This window comes from Cyrtonyx montezumae, unplaced genomic scaffold (genome assembly GCF_038088225.1).
Source record: "Cyrtonyx montezumae isolate F1298 unplaced genomic scaffold, pur_monq_1.0 scaffold_3, whole genome shotgun sequence".
Taxonomy (NCBI): Eukaryota; Metazoa; Chordata; class Aves; order Galliformes; family Odontophoridae; genus Cyrtonyx; species Cyrtonyx montezumae.
The window spans coordinates 137151842-137168421 of NW_027072034.1; the positions used below are offsets into that span (position 1 = coordinate 137151842).

At 34.4% G+C, this 16580-nt stretch overlaps 1 protein-coding gene across 2 annotated transcripts in view; it reads right to left on the reverse strand.

The window, feature by feature from the left end:
• The window catches only part of CTTNBP2 (cortactin binding protein 2), a 78442-nt gene that overhangs the window by 14108 nt on the left and 47754 nt on the right, over positions 1–16580 (reverse strand). For both annotated transcript variants that reach the window (XM_065743485.1, XM_065743484.1), the window contains exons 5-14: positions 15705–15908; positions 10609–10708; positions 8514–8664; positions 7482–7736; positions 4869–4986; positions 2841–3116; positions 1893–1988; positions 1393–1472; positions 368–454; positions 185–284 (exon numbers count right to left, since the gene is read on the reverse strand). In XM_065743485.1, coding sequence (XP_065599557.1) covers positions 185–284; positions 368–454; positions 1393–1472; positions 1893–1988; positions 2841–3116; positions 4869–4986; positions 7482–7736; positions 8514–8664; positions 10609–10708; positions 15705–15908 — 1467 coding nt within the window. The remainder of the gene's footprint in view (positions 1–184; positions 285–367; positions 455–1392; positions 1473–1892; positions 1989–2840; positions 3117–4868; positions 4987–7481; positions 7737–8513; positions 8665–10608; positions 10709–15704; positions 15909–16580) is intronic.

Consider the following 16580-nt stretch of genomic DNA (forward strand, 5'->3'; position numbering starts at 1 on the left):
TGGACTGTCATCCTTAGCTCTTCAAAGTTTAGACTCTTACCATTATTCCCCAAGTACCTAGAAAAGTATGAGTTCTGTTAAAACATGCGACCCACTAAACAAAATGTTTTAAAGCATTTCTTTTCTTTGTATGAACAAAACATTTCCTACAATTACTGAGGACAGACTGATGAAATGAGCTTACCACTACTGATGAACAATTCTGCAAGCTGCTCCTTGGAGAAACCAGCATCCACTTCAACTTTAACGATATCACATGTAGATCCTGCAGCCACTTGTTTTTGCTGTGTTGAAAATTGATGGATTTGGTGAAATGGTGAATATTCCAATTTATAAACTAACTAACTTTGTGTGTTTGTGTTAATACCTTCATGCAGGCTGCTATCTGATACGCTATATAGTCTTGCAAGCTCCCTTCTGGACCATGGAAGATGACATTATGGTATTGTTCAACCTAAAGATAAACAATATGTTGTTCTTGGAAGTTCACAGACTCAGAAGGCTTTTACCCAGATTCAAAATACATAATGTTTGTATGACACATATTTGAAATATTTTGCACAGTCGTTCTTCTAAACAACAAAATGCTTTCCAAGCACACAGCAGAATGTATCTGTATTTTAAACTAATTTTGACTTGATAATTAACATTAACATGCATGATCTTTGAAAGCCAACCAACGTCATCCTATTATTCCTATATTTTCAGATACGAAATAACTTCTGAGAGCTACAACATCTATCCATCTATCGATATCATATATATATACGTAGGTCACTCTGAAATGTCTTTTCTTCATACACACTTCCACGTTAGACGTCATTTTGTCAGACTGCCCCTCTGCTGCCATCTGTCACACAGCAACAAAATGTAATGAAATATTGTTGGAAAGGTTCAACCTCTACTATCATATCATCAACATCCACCTCTGATGTCGCGGGCCAACATAATAAAATAGGAGGCACTACTTTTGTAGCAGCCCTAGAGTATATATAAATATATAACTAAAAGCTGTTAATAAAATCCAATTCCCAATTGCTTACATGAATTTTTATTGACTTTTTCTTAGAAAGGTGCAATTATATAACTTTTATATAAAGGAATTAAGATATGAAAGAGCTTTTAATACACTTTCTTGAGCAGTTCACTTAATCAGATGGCAGCTATTTAAATAACAAAACCAATATCCTCATGGGACTACAATTATTGGGAGAAGGCTTAAGGGGAATTTTATTTTAACATAACATCTTTCATCCTATTTCATTTTTTTGTTTTTTAGAAATCTTGGCATTCATTCATAGAGTAGAAGATTAAATTTTTTTAAGTCACCTCCATTGAAATAGTATTTTCACATATGAATTACACATGGAGAGAAGCTAGCATAGTACTCACCAAGCGGAGGTAGTTCTGAAGTGTCTGAAGATGGATCATAGATGCATAAGTCACACTGTTTAGGCAGCCTTCTTGAGGTCCTTTACAAAAAAGGAGATAAGCAAATAGCTTTAATAAATTTCTCACATTAGAAGTATGTATAACAAATACATATGCTTTTAATACTGTTTCAACAACAACTTCCTAGAATTATAGGACACATAAATTAAAATAGTAAAGAAATGAAAAGCATTTACCTATCAACACAGATTCACAGTTATCCATGGCACAAGTAAAACAGATACTACTATACAATCAGAAAAGGTAGTAGGGCTTTTATCTGCCACCACATTTTCTCAATGTTGTAAGCCCCTTCAAATCTAGTTAAACAATTAAACAAATATAATATTTCTGATTACCAAGTGATACTGAAGAAGAAAACCAGTGGAAAGTGATCCTGAAATTAGTATTTCATTGAGTGTTTTAACAATCAAAACTGAAAATTATGAATTGAAATTTACCAAACAAAAACACTGTTATATGTTCAGCTCTGTTCTTCTTCAAAAATTCCCATGGTGGTTGGGAAAAAATCTGACCTGCTGACCATGAAATGTTTCCTGTTAAAAAGAAAAAAATGAGAGAGAGATTCCCTGAATCTATGTAAAACATCCTATACTCAAGCATATACAATTGCCTACAGAAACTGTATACACTGACCAATTTGACAAATAAATCAGTCTCATGTACTAAATTATATTATTGTTTGATAGAGGACTGGTGATACTGATGCTTTCAGCCAATTAATAGATAAGTTAATAGCTAGAGTGTCTTTACATATTTATGGGTAATACACTACCCTCAATAAACAATGTAACTTGATTAGTCTAAGGTGAATAGGGATTTTTCTTGTTGAGAGCACTTAGGATGATGCATACAAAGTTCCATTGGCCTATGCAACTGTTACTACTACCGCATTCTGGACAATTTTCTTATTATTTTGATCCTTGAAAAATATTCTTATATTTTACTTTGTTAAGTAAAACTACATAAAATGGGGGATGCACTGTTCTACTTATTCTGATGATTTAAAGTCTAGATTTACTGTACAGTCAGGTTGTACTGTACAGACAATGGCATGGGCTTTGGTTTAACTGAATACTTACATGCCAGCATGTTTAAAATTTCACAGTCAGAACTGGCGTTTCTTAGTCTAACATCTGAAAGATTAAGAAACCTAAGATTTTTTATTTTTTTTAATCTCACTCTTTCTCACTCTACTCTTTTATAGTAATACATGAACAGCAAGTAAAAAAATTTTCTTTATTAACTGAATATGTAGTCATGATAGCTCTGATTAAGTTGAGCAACTGTCAAAAGTAGCCTTAAGTATATTTTAAATTATGGGATGAAAGAAGATTCCATAGTTTCAAGAAAACATTTCAGTTATGCTTTCATTTAATATACTATACCTAGTTTGACAGATAATATACTGCTCGCACTGAGGCCAATGTTGGATTCTGCAGGACCATTAAATGACAGGTCTTCTATGCTCCTCCACCCATCAGAAGTGATTGCCTGGAAATGATTTGTCACTGCCTGATGCACTGCTTTTGAAAAATCATCCCATGTTGTTTGTTTGCGGATATTTAAAGCACATATTGTGTTTTCTGTATCAAATTCCTCTGTACCACAATGGGCTGGTTCAATGCCACTGACTGAAATCCTTACAGGCACATTAAGAGCATCTGTTGAAAAAAAAGAAAAACAAAAATGAGAAAAAACTATAAAACTCCATAAAAATTATACTACTATACTTTGAAGATGAACAACATCTAATACTTAAAAGGAAAGCCACAGTGTGACTCCTGACTTCCTGGTTAGAAGAGCAAACGTAAGCAGAGCACAGGTCACCACAAAACCAAAGTACTGATGAAAGACAAATATCAGGGTATTTATTCCAAAAAATCATTATTATTATGTTCACTTAAATCATAGAAGGATATAGAGTAACTTCTTATAAATTAAGACAGATGGTAGTTTGTCTCTCAGTGTTTCAGTTTATTGTGGCTGTGCATATTTTTATTATCAGTGCAAAAAGGAATTTTTTGGCTCAAGTGCACAAGTGGAAAGCACAGTTAGCCAAGCCAAATATCTTTAAATAAAAACTAAGATAGAAAATCTAGAATTTTGTATTTGATTTTCTAGTGAATAAATTGAGAAAATATTAAAAGAAAACAGTAGAATATGTACATAAACATACCAGAAACATACAGTGAAGTATATATTTTTTGAATTTTCAATTTATTTTGAACCTTACTCTTTGAAAACTCAATGAAAATTCAACAGAATTCTGTATGGATCAATCAGATGATTAAAAGTGAAAATGAAATTATTTTCAAACTTTACTGCACAAACAATACCTTTTAGAAATTATTCCAGAAATTCAAAATAAGTGCAGTGAAAAAAAAAACAACTAAAAACAACAACCATGTAGTCCAAAGGGTTCTAAGCTAACGGAAGCAATTGGATTTGTGATATACCCAACCAGACAGGATATTAGGACTGACAAAAATTATATAAGTATCAGTTTAGTAGGCTATAGATTCAGCTACTGAAAACTGGCTTCAGTCTGACAAAGAAGTAGACCACAAAGGAGAAGTTTCTATCAGAAAGTGAATTGTGTATCTCTGGTAAAATGGTAGGATGTTGTAACAGCTGAAGACAAAAATCAGAAAAAGGTCACAAAGCTTCCCTAATTTCTTGAGAATCAGTGAACTTCACCAACCCCACAACAAAAACACAAAAGAAAGTATATAAATATAAATCTACAAAGCCAGTTCTTCTGACTCTACAGAGAAATAGAAAAACAGAATTTGTGAGTGGATGGACTAAGCTGTAAATAAAGAAATACCCAGGTCAGCTAACTCCACTGGATTTTAAGAAAACTTAAAGAGAAGGAAGAGGACAGGTTCCAGGAAAAAAAAAAAAAAAAAAAAAAAAAAAGTCTTCTGAGAGAAGCTATTCATTCTGGTAAAGAGAAACTGTTTGATGTTTTCTCTAAGACTTCCTTTGAATAATAAGCAAAAAATCCCCATAACTATAAACAAGTGACAAATAAAACAGTGCTTTCAAAGACTAGACGACTGTCTTAGCCCGAGGAAATATGACAACTATCCATCACGGAGTGATTTTTCTGCAAGAATTAGAAGAATAGATAAGTATGAAGGTCAAGGAAGAAAACAGCCTTGGAAAAACTTGGTACTAGTCCTAAATGGAGAAATTTTACAAGGATATTGATGTTTGCATGTGTACATGGTGCCAACGTTTCATATAGTTTAAAATTAGAGAGACATGAATAATTTAATAGTCTGCAATAAAATTTTGCGAAATTTGGAGACTAATGACTTAAAAAAGTACTTTTGTGGTGACAAAAAATAGATGACTTCCCTTTTCATATTTCATATTATTTTTGCATATTCCCGGTATCAATTACTTACTTAAGTTTTCTAGGAGATGTTTACAGTCATCAGTAGCAACATCATGCAATGTTCGATTACATTTATCTTTTTTTTCAGCCTCTAGTCCACCATGGCTACAAAGGATTTCTAGACAGTTCTGCAAAGGTAAGAGCTGAATTATTTACTTGTCCATTTGATGTATCAAAGAGTTCTATCAATATGCAGTTAAGATTCCTAATCGAAATTCTTATACGTGCATTTCCAAAGATCAGCTACGGAATTTCTACACAAGTGCCCAAGTGATGTTCCTCACCGCATTGAAAACATGGCGTAAAAGTACTGTATAGTAGTCCTAAAAGTCTCAAACTAAGATTCTGAAAAAGCAGAATGTATGCAGACAGACATCTTTAGTCTTCAGACATCAAGCGCTGAATCACTGACGTGAGCAGTTCATAACATGTGGCCACTGGTTTAGACATTCACATCAGGAAATAGAAGTCCTACAAACACACCGCAATATGATAACAGCAGCAGCCATTCCAGTACATTCTGTTATGAAGGTTTGGGCCTCAGTGTTCAGGCAATACTAATAACAGCAATCCAGTTTGCATTTCAGCAATCGTGACAGCTCATGCCTGACTGATAGACAGAAAAAGAAAAGCAATCATTTTGAAGTCACCTTGCAGGCCTCTCCTCTGGTAGTTAAAATTCAAAGATTTAAAAATATAAGTACTGTGCTTACAAAAGCAAAGATTCATTGCACTTAACTTGAAACAAGGTACTAGCAGATAAATTTGGATTGGTGCAAACATACTGTAACAAGAAAAAAATCAGTCATACAAGTCTTTCAGAATTGTTAGACAAAAAGCCCTCAGAATTCTATATTTCAGATGTTGTTTATCCATGGACAGAAGACTGATTAACTGATTTCTAATGGTCACCCACTCTACAACAGTATGGGTAGCCTGAATGAAAGCACTGCCATCCTCAGACGTGTCTTTCAAGGACAGAGATCCATACTAAAACAATGCACCATCACAAATTATAGTAATTAATAGTATACTGTTAACTTCTGGATTTAATCACAGTAGAGAAACCAAATCTTGAAAATACACAGAAGCAGCTAGCGAAAGCTCCAGTTCAGAAGAGGGAATTGTTGCAAGATTGGCTGCTGTTACCTATTTTACAGCTGCTGTAACAGAAAGACTTCTGTCAGTGCATACAATACTTGACACATTTCATAAACATAACAGTCATTTAAGCTATAGCTCCCCATGAGACAGAATATTACTATATAATGGTTCCAGCACTTGTCTGAATGTTTCAAAAATCAATTAGCCAAATAAATGTACCATGAAAAATTAAACAGAAAAAAAGCAGCGTATTTTCTCATCAGGTTAGTTAGTTAACCACCTCTCAAATAGATGGAATGAATAGAAGACAGAAGAAAGGAAAGACTGAACTGTGGCACTGAAAGATGGAAGGAAAGAAAGGGAACAAAGAAGTGGGATAAAACAAAGATGAGGTTAATTTCCTCAGTACAATAAGAAGTTTTGTTGGCTCTGTTGACCGTGATTCAGCAGCTAAAATGCTCCAGCATAGTTCACATGTAAATTATTTATGCCTACCAATCTTGAAAACATGTGCAGTGCCAGCACTGTTTACATGCAATTATCATGTGGTGCTATGGATGACTTGGATGGCAGTGGAGGTAAAGGATTAGAGAATGGAGCTAAAGTGTTAAGATGGTTATTAAGCAATCTTTAGCTTCTTAATTTCTCAAACATATTTCTTGAGTCTAAAAATGCATTTAATAAAATAGATATATCTTAATAAATGGAACTTTCAAACCTGTGGCTATTATAAATTTATCATAGCAAATCTGTCAGGAGAAGAAGCAAATCTAATGACAGATATTGAATTAGCCACCTATTACAGAATACTTTCGAAGTCTTGGACTGTATTGTCCTAAAATTCTCTCTTCAGTGTTTAGCATCATTCTTCATTTTCTCGTTGGATAAAAGTTTAACAATAATATCTGACCCACAGCTGATAAATAAATCAGTACATATTTTCAAAAGTCAAGTAAAATACTCCATCTCCAAAAACGTTCCTGCATGCAAACAGATCTATCAGGTTTGTCCCCACCTGATCAGATTTTTCCTCACTCTAAAGCGTATTAACTTCTTGCTCAAAATAAGACATTAAATAACATATTATTGCAAAAAGGTAATTAATATTTCTTTTCCTGCTGGGAAATTGTTCATATTTAAATTGTCTTTAAATGTAACTGGAAACTATGTCCATCTAACACCCATACTAAATACACATCACCCAATGAACAGGCATTTAGGTAGAGATCCACCTTAGCTTTGAAAATCTGCATCTCAGCTAATCATATTCTCTGTATCTGTTATTTCCCCAGAAGTATGCATTTAAAAATAGTGATTCATCCCATTAAGCTGGATATGTAGCTACTGCAGTTAATGATCCAAAGGAAGTAACTTTCTGACTCTGTTAAATCAAGTGTGACAACAAATTATATAAGAAAATTAGATTTTTCATCCAAGTTTTAGTTTGTCAAAGTGAAAAAAGAGGATTTATCTCACATAAACTCCAGCAGATTGTTGTAACTAGTTCACGTGGACTAACCTTAAAGCCTTTTGATGCTGCTATGTGAGCAGCAGTCCAGCCCTCTTTGTCAGCATGGTTGATGAGATCTGCAGAAATAACAGGTTTTCTTCTACTGTTACAGCCATCTTCTCTGTTCTCCAAATCAAAGTAGTTTGAATTAGGCTCCATTTCTGCTAAAGAGTTTCCATTGTTTGGCTCTCCATAGTACATAAGGAGCTTGAGACTGTCAACATTACCAGAATCCACTGCTGCATGAATGGGTGACCAGCCATCCTGAAGAAATAAAAGCAAAATACACACTTCCACCAACACAGAAAAAGGTCTTCAGAACTCATATCAACAATGAATCTGAATGGAATGCTCTGTTTGGAAATTAAGCTGATAGATAAGAGCAACGTATTTATCCTTTGGGAAATGGAATTACTTGTACATATTTGGGGAGGAGGAAAAAGAAAGGAGGAAATGTAGCACACTAATTTTACAGTTTTTTCCATGGACAGAATAATAGGCAGAGACTTCAAAACTCAGAATCAAAGTGATACAGGACGGCGTGTGGTGTTAATAGACTGGTTCCTTATCTTGTATCAAAGTAACACAACTCATGATCACTAATCTGTATCATGTTGCATTAACCATTTTTTTTAATCTTTTTGCCATATTTTTTTCATTTATAATACACAAGGCTTTATAATATCAACTAGCAAATAGTGGTGAGCTCCCTTCAAGGGCAAGAATAATAAACCATAACATAAAAAATGGACAAAAAATCCAACTCTGCACCTTAAAAATAATTCAAAGCAGAAAAGTTTTGCATATCTGGTGCTGAAGTGAAGTCTGCAAACTGCAGGCTGAATCAGACATAAATAAAATGATAAGGAACTCCTGTACTTTAGGAGATTTTAGAGAAAATATACAGCTTAAAAAAATAAAGTATGATGTGAAAGCATAGTATAATTTCAAATTACACTATATTTTTAAGATTTAAATTAAACTTTAAATAATGTCAGTACTGTACAACGTAATCTAACTTTACAAACTATTTTAACTTACGCTGGTTTTTACTGTTCGATCTGCTCCTCTTTCCAACAAGAGCTTAATACAATCATTATTTCCATATTTGCAGGCCAGGTACAAAGGCGTCTGTCCTCTTTCAGCAGCATGGTTAATATCAGCCTGATACATAATTAATAATTCTGCACACCTACAGCAAACAATATGGTAGTAAAATTATCCTATATTTGACATTCAAAAACGTTAAAACTTAGAATATTTAAGTATCTAATTTGAAGGTGGTGAAGTAGATATGCATAGATGGAGATTAACCCATGATTTCATCCATCAAATACACATACATAAGCATATGGTATACTTTTATATGGTAAAGAATTGGATTACTTTAGACCCATAAGTATTAAACTACTGTATGTGTAATTAAAAAATAGCAATTTAAAACACTTAATTTCAAAGGGCCAATAAACACTTTTTTGACAGATGACCAATAAAGCAGCATTTCTTAACTGACTACTGATATTTTGAATAGTTTTAAAAAGAAAACAAACAGGCACCCAGCAACTCCAATTTTTACCATCACGCCTCCAGTAGCTGTGTTTTTTGGTAGGACCAGAAGTAAAATAGAACAGACAGCAAATGGAAACTACCCCAGAAAGATGTCTTGGGTGTGTTGGTAGCAGCTACTGGAACACAACAGATTAGGTTGAGGGGAGAAGATAGTTCGTAACTCGTTAGGGCCTTGCACTGGATCAAAGATCCTGTATTCCTTGCAACCGCGTAAGTCCAATTTTCTTCCCAACAGTGTTATCCCTCTTTCCCTACCTCTTTTCAGCATCTCTGAAGACTACAGTACTAAATTAATTTCAGTCTATTCTCTCTGCATTCAAAAAGGGTTTTAACATAAAATATTCCTATATGATAACTTATGATACCGTTTATTCTAGATAAAGGTACCCTAGAAGAGGTTATCTAGTAGTTGCTTTCAACTTTCAGCTCTATTTCCTACAATTCTATGATACACAGTAAAGCTGCAAAAAGAAAATTCACTGTGCCAACTTTCAGCTCTTCTACTTTAGAGGAAAATAAATCATCTGGATGAATTGTTGCACACTGTTTCTCAGTATAAAGAAATGACAGAATTTTCCAATCATACTGTCACAGAACACCCATCTTTTAAAAGAGAATCTTCAAAAAATAAAAGGAAATTACGGTAAATACATTTTGAACAAAGTTCTTAGAAATATTCTTTGACTCACACATAATTTTCTGTTGTTTAAACTTACTGATATGAAAAGTTTAAATCATAAAAAAAACAACAAAATAACCCACCAAGATGTTCTGGTTGTTTAACGTATTTGATTTTATCACTCATAAGAATACTTAGGTAAATGTTCTTTTGTTTCTGTATGTGATTTCTCTGTGCTCAAATTAATGCAAAAATAATTTATTTCCACCTCTAGTGGATACTTTATTATAGCTGACAACATGAAAAAAAATTAAGAATTTTCAGCCTTGAAAAAAGAAGACTCAGAGGGGATCTGATCCATGTCTATACATACCTAAGAAGCAAAAGGCAAAGGGTTGGTCTCTTCTCAGCAGTGTATGGTAATAGGATGAGAGGAAACAGCCATAAACTGAAGCATAAAACGTTCTGCACAAATGTGCATGGGAACTTCTTCACAGTGCAGTGACGGAGCACTGGCACAGACTGCTCAGAGAGGTGGTGGAGACATTCAAGACCCGCCTGGACGCCTACCAGTGCAACCTGGGCTAGGGAGCTGCTTTGGCAGGGGGTTGGACTCGATGATCTCTGGAGGCCCCTTCCAACCCCTACAATTCTGTGATTCTGTGAATTTGAAGGCCTGACTCCTTTGTAGACTAGTATCACATTGTGGTTACAAAGACTACAATGGTCAAGCAATGTTAAGAGTTTTAACTGGGAAAAAAATAAAAAAGGAAAATACTAAGAACAGAAAAGCATATGAATTTGAGTAGTTGCTTTCTGTAAATGGTATTTAAATACTATTGCATTCTTAGCTGTAAATACATTTTAATGATAATGTGTATAATGTAATGTAAAGTGCATAATAATTACAGTAAGAGCTGATGAGAAAAATGTTAAGACTTCACTTACTTGACATGTCCCTGAGCAACTGCTGAACACAAGGGTGTAAAGCCATTTTTATCAGCAGCATCGACTTGTGCTTCTGCAGTCAGCAGCAAACTCACGCAATCTATAAATTGAGAATAAACACAAACCGATGTAATAAAAACAAGAGGATAAAACTACCAGAAGATAAGACTTGCTCAAGCAGCATTATCTTGGTGCAACAGACACTAGACTTTTTTAACTATACACTACACCTTAATGAACCAAAGTAGAAGCTCAGGAAGGAATTTGCAGGAAGGAGCTGAAAATGCACCACTCTACTGCAAAAAGAGCCAAGGTGGGGTTCAGCCGGGATCCCAATAATGAATTATCCCATTAGTTGCCACTAATGGCAATTCCCGTAGTGTTAGCTAATTTCTGCCATTTCTGAAACCAGAAACTGGAATTACCCAGTAGTCCCACTGACATCTCCAAAATGACAGCTGCATTGGAAACGTTCACAAGCTACACAGAACTCAAACAGCAGGCTGATCAGCCTTGTTTTAAGACACTTTGACACGGAGTTGCAATGACTAATATGATAAGCTTACAAAAGCAAAAAAAAAAAAAAAAAAACCCAAACCTCCCTTACTCAAATTTATCCAACATCAGATGCTAAAAATAGTAGCTAAAGCTAAATTAAGGTAATGAATTACACAGTAATTAGACTGCTGTTCATCTATATATTAGAATATAATTTAATGCAATTAAGTTAGAAGAATACACTAAATCTGCTCTACAGTATTCATATTTGTTCTACACTAAAGTCTTCTTTAGATAAAATTTCTACTTTGAAGAGACACCCAGCTTGAACAACAGTTCTTAACTTCCGACCTAATTTCTGAGCAAGCTTATTTTTTTCTGATACAGAATTCAGGAAGAACTTAACAAAAAGCTTTGATAGTGAAGTTTATCTCCACATAGCAGAAACATCTTTAGAATTGCTTAGAAATCTGACTTATCTAAAATGTTTCTGAACATACTAAACTCCTGTTGCAAATCTTTCAAATATTTGATGTTGTGGAGCTGATTAAACCAATAATTTAACAAGTAAGTTTCTAAAACACTGTATTGTTATTATGTTGTTATGATTGCTATTTTGCAAATTAAGATTCTTAAGTATGCAACCTGATTTGAAATGACCCTTCTTTTTTATTTTGATTGTGAATGCAAATTACTAGGACATAATGCATTAAATAACTTAATTACTCTTTCCACAAGTAAGATAATACTAATTAAAGTGAAACTATATTTTCCATCACTTTATAACAGAAAAAATACTCATCATTACATTTTTCCGTTTTTCCATTGTCAATCCCAGTTTTACATTAAAATTGAATAAAAGGATTCCTGCTTGACATCTTAAAAAACTTCTCAAGTTTTTGAAGATTGTTGAAAAAGTTGCATTTGGCTAGAATACTCTTTGGTTTCTTCACAAAGCATTTGTTAGCCATGCAAAAGCAACGAAGAATGCACAGAACAAGACCATCTTTCCAAAAAAGTAGTTAACTCACTTACTGACTGGTAGATCATTCAGGTAGTAGCTTATTTATGTGAAAATTCTGTTTCTGGTGAAGATCACTGAAAGAATAGTTTATTCTCCAGGCTAGGTGCAAGCATGAAGAATTATAGCTATTTTCAGAAGGCATAACACATGAGCTAGCAAGCTCAACACAACCTGTTCTGATGGGACACTACATATAAGAACAAAAATCTCCAAGAGGCATAAGTCTTTTGGATAGACTTAGGATTTGGAGGAGGGTAGTTTGGGTCTACTCAAGACTCGTTATCTTCAGTTCACTGCTCTCTTCATAGAAGCAATCAGCAGTGGAGGGAGTAGATCAGAAGGGCAAGCACAAGACAGATATTGATGTTGTCACTCAGTTAAAGGTTTTGGTCAAAGCAAAAGCAGAACATAGAAGTTCATTAGCACAAACACCTGGAGACTTTATTGCTCTCCACCAAAGCTGGGTAGGTAGTTCTTCCAGAGTGCTGGCAAACACCATGCAGATACATCCAGTGGCTCGGCAGAGCTGACTCCATGTAGCTGTATGTCTCTGCACCACACTCCTATTTCCCACATTCCAGTTTTTTCTATCAACCATTGTGCCACAGCCTCCAAACACTCAGGACAGAAGAGAATTGATTATATCATAAAAGTATATGATTAACACATAACTGAGTACACAGGATATTATTATTATTGTCTTCAAATCTCTATATTAGGAACACTCATTATTTAATTCTCTCAGCCACGTTATATATGACAGAGAATGGCCAGAATTGCCAATGCTATTCAGATGTGCAGACGGATGGGGCTTTGGGCAACTTCATTTAGTTCAAGGTGTCCCTGCTCATGACAGGAGCTTGGAACAAGATTATCTTTATGCTCCTTTCCAACCGAAACCATCCTGTGATTCTGTGTAGTACCCACGTGAACTACTGTGCATTTTATCATGCACGTAGCAGATTGAAGTGACTCCTGCTTTGTTAATGGATCAAACTGAAATGGCCTGACAAAACAATCTGTTCAGCTCTCCCAGTTAGGTAACTAAACCATAAAAAACAAGTTTCCCAGTGCTCAGTCAAACACAAAGGAAGTATATATTTGAGAGTGTAAGACCTATAGAACTCAGGACTGTGTGAGCACAGAAACAAAGAAGCTGCTATGAACTTCATTGTGCTGGAAAAAAACAAATCTCAGCTATAGCTCTCAAAGGGCAACTGTTTATGAACAGGAAAGCTATACATTTTGCAAACAGAACAGATTAGGAAAGAACATTTCAGTGCTCTCTCTTATTGCGTAGCTGTCAGTCTTCTCTGCAGATTGAAATCCAAGGACTCAACAGCTGCTGCTGCTGTCTTGGTTACAGTGTGCACTGCCTTTCTTTAGTTATCTACAGATCTTAAATACTGTAATTATTTACTGAAAGCACATGTAGATCATTTGGTTTCCTCTCTTTCCAGCCACTCTGTAACACAGTGTTTGTTTCTGAAGGGGTATGCACAGTGCCAGTCCCTAACAAATCCAGAGCTACTCCTTTCCTCTGGCCAACCATTTCCCAGGAGAAATAAAAAAATCTGGTTAGTTGATATAGACGAAACAAGGAATCCCATAAATCACTGAATCTATTTAGTCACTAATGTGAGGTTGTAAGTATTTTTGATAGATCAAATTATTGTGTTCTCACCCGCTAGGTTAACAGTATGTGTTAAGACCTTCACAAGAGGAAAGGAGGGGAAAAAAATGTACTCAAAGACAATAATTTACCATTGACAATCCTACGTAGTGCAAGGAAAAATCTGCAAAATTCTATGGTTTTAGCATTCTTAACATTACACCACCGTCCTTCTTTTCAAGCTATTCAGCTAAGAAAGCTATTAAAAAGGACTTTTTAAAACAACATAATAATCCCTGTAATTCTTAAGTCTATATGTATTTACCTAAAAATGTTCTTTAAAGTCTGCATTTTGAAGAGCTGCATCTTATCTATGCTCTTTGGAACAAACTGCAAGTAACAAACAAAGGATTACATATCACAGCACAAAAATCCTCCAAAAATACTACAAATCTGATTGCTCACATCACTCTCAAATTTCACACAATGTATTAAGAAGATACCAGTGCTGCTGCTGTATGATTCTCTCATTCAGAATTCATACAATTTTAATCACTGAACTGTGATGATTTGTAAAACAAAGTACTTCTCACAACCTGTCAACTATAAATGGAAGTGCAATGCTAAAACCACTGTAATATAATTTTTTTTCTTAAAAAGTAAAAGGTACCAAACAACTACAAGATGTCTGTACATGTGTTTGTTTTTCTTATTTTGATTTCATACATTACTCAGGGTATCTGTTATTGGAAATTTTGACAATAAAACAAGCAAACACTGCTTTTGCTGTCAGTAAGAGCTGTTTAGTAAGATCAGGATATGTGCTTGGAAACGTATTAGGAATGAGAGATGAGAGAAGAATTAGAGCAATCACTACAACCCAAAAACACCACCCAAGGGCATAAATATAGAAGAATCTACAGAACATTCATTCAGTGAGGGGAAAAAAAATTCCACACATTGTGATGAAATGGGACCCTTAATACTGCAAAGAACAAATTGCACAAGGAAGAAAATTAAAGAAAAGGACTTTTCCAATATTTTAAGGGTCATGGCAACAGCAAAAATTCATCAAATGAAGAAGCCCAGATGATTCTAGAAACTAAATCATAGCACTTAGTAAAGAAAGACAAAATACATCCCGAGCACAAGGAAAACTCCTATGCCTATGTCCAGTAGCAGAATTAACCTTGAACACATCACAAAGATGTACACAGTTTGTCTGACTACAGATTTTAGAACCTAACTTTACAGTCTGATTGTAAAGACTTCAGAAAAAAAGAAAAAGAAAACATTTTTCTGCAAATATTGTTTTCAACAGTGAGTCAGATTATCAAACAATTTATCTATTTGTGACATAATTAGAAAAGTCAAGAAGTAGGCTTGAATGCAGTGGTCTTTAAGACTCTATGTTCCACCTTACAGAAGAAAATTGAGACTTTACTAAAATTAATGGCATTTCAGTCATTCGTATTGAAGAACTTTACCTTCAGTGCTGAAAAGAGCATAATACTCTTTGTTGCAGGTTTTAAAATCAGTATTAAAAACTACAGTTATTTGTACTTTGACTTTGAAAAAGTTGCTGTCTAAAAGACTTGTGTTAATGGTCAGAAAAATCATTGCTTAGAGTTTGCATCAATGGAATAAATACCTCTCATTATAATTTTCCTCATTTTATAAAGTTACCCATAACATACGGAGACTGACTGTTGGAAGACTCAAGCGACCCTTGAGACCATGAGTTGGGAAAGATCAGAAAAGAGAAAGAAAATCATTAAGTACTTCAGTAAAATGTAGGGAATGAATGGAGATTTTTTCATCTTGTTTAAAATATAGACGGTTTGTTTCCGAAGTAACTTAGTACAGTTCCAAAATTTGATCAGTCTAGTATTAAAACTTATGAAATAAGACTTTACTATTTCATGTGAACGCTAAACATAAACAAATCTTTGAATTGCTTACCTGTGTGTCCATTCGTAGCAGCAGAATACAAGGCAGAATAGCCATCTTCACAAGAATAATTAATGTCCACTCCTTCTTCATTAAGCAGCATTGATAATAAAGTGACATTTCCCTGGGCAGCAGCTTGGTGAAGAAGGGTGGGCCTGCCACCCAGGGGGACAGGACCACCACTTGTTAACAAAGGGGTTAGGGAGGAAGACCAGCCTGCGAGTTAAAGCAACAGAAGTTAGAAGGAAGACATAAATAAAGCTCTGCATTTCCAGTGTTCCTTTAAAAATAAAGAATGATCTTCAAAACAAAAGGATTTGTTAGTTTAGCAGAAGTTATGTGGTGATGCTTTGTCTTTAAGGAGGTAATCTGGAAAATAAAAACTGTGTACAGAAGGGACCAGATGTTAATGCAAACAAGATTTCATTACAGCAAGTTAACAAAAATCTTGTTACAAACTGTAGCAACAGCTGGATGTCTGCCAAAATTATATTAACATAATTCAGAACTACTGAAATTTTTACACAAGTTTTAAATTAATTACTGATATGTTGGGGTTTTTAGTTTTTTTTTTTTAAGTATCCAAGAAAAAGTTTCTAAAATAAAATGCATTTATTTCCGTGTAAGCTTTTATTTTTATTTACAGACTTAGCTCAAATGTCAGGATTTATATCTCACCCACTGCTATATAAACAAATGATGCAAATAGTGCTTTATTATTTAAAGTAGCTTTCAATAACTTTGCAAAGAAAAAAAAGAAAAATGTTTTGAAGAAATAATGTGGAAATAAATACTGAGCTATGCTTTAAGGTAATATTTTACTCAGCAATACTGAAACAATATGTGAATGAATAGAGGTTATATAGAATTTACTAGTGAAAGCTCTCA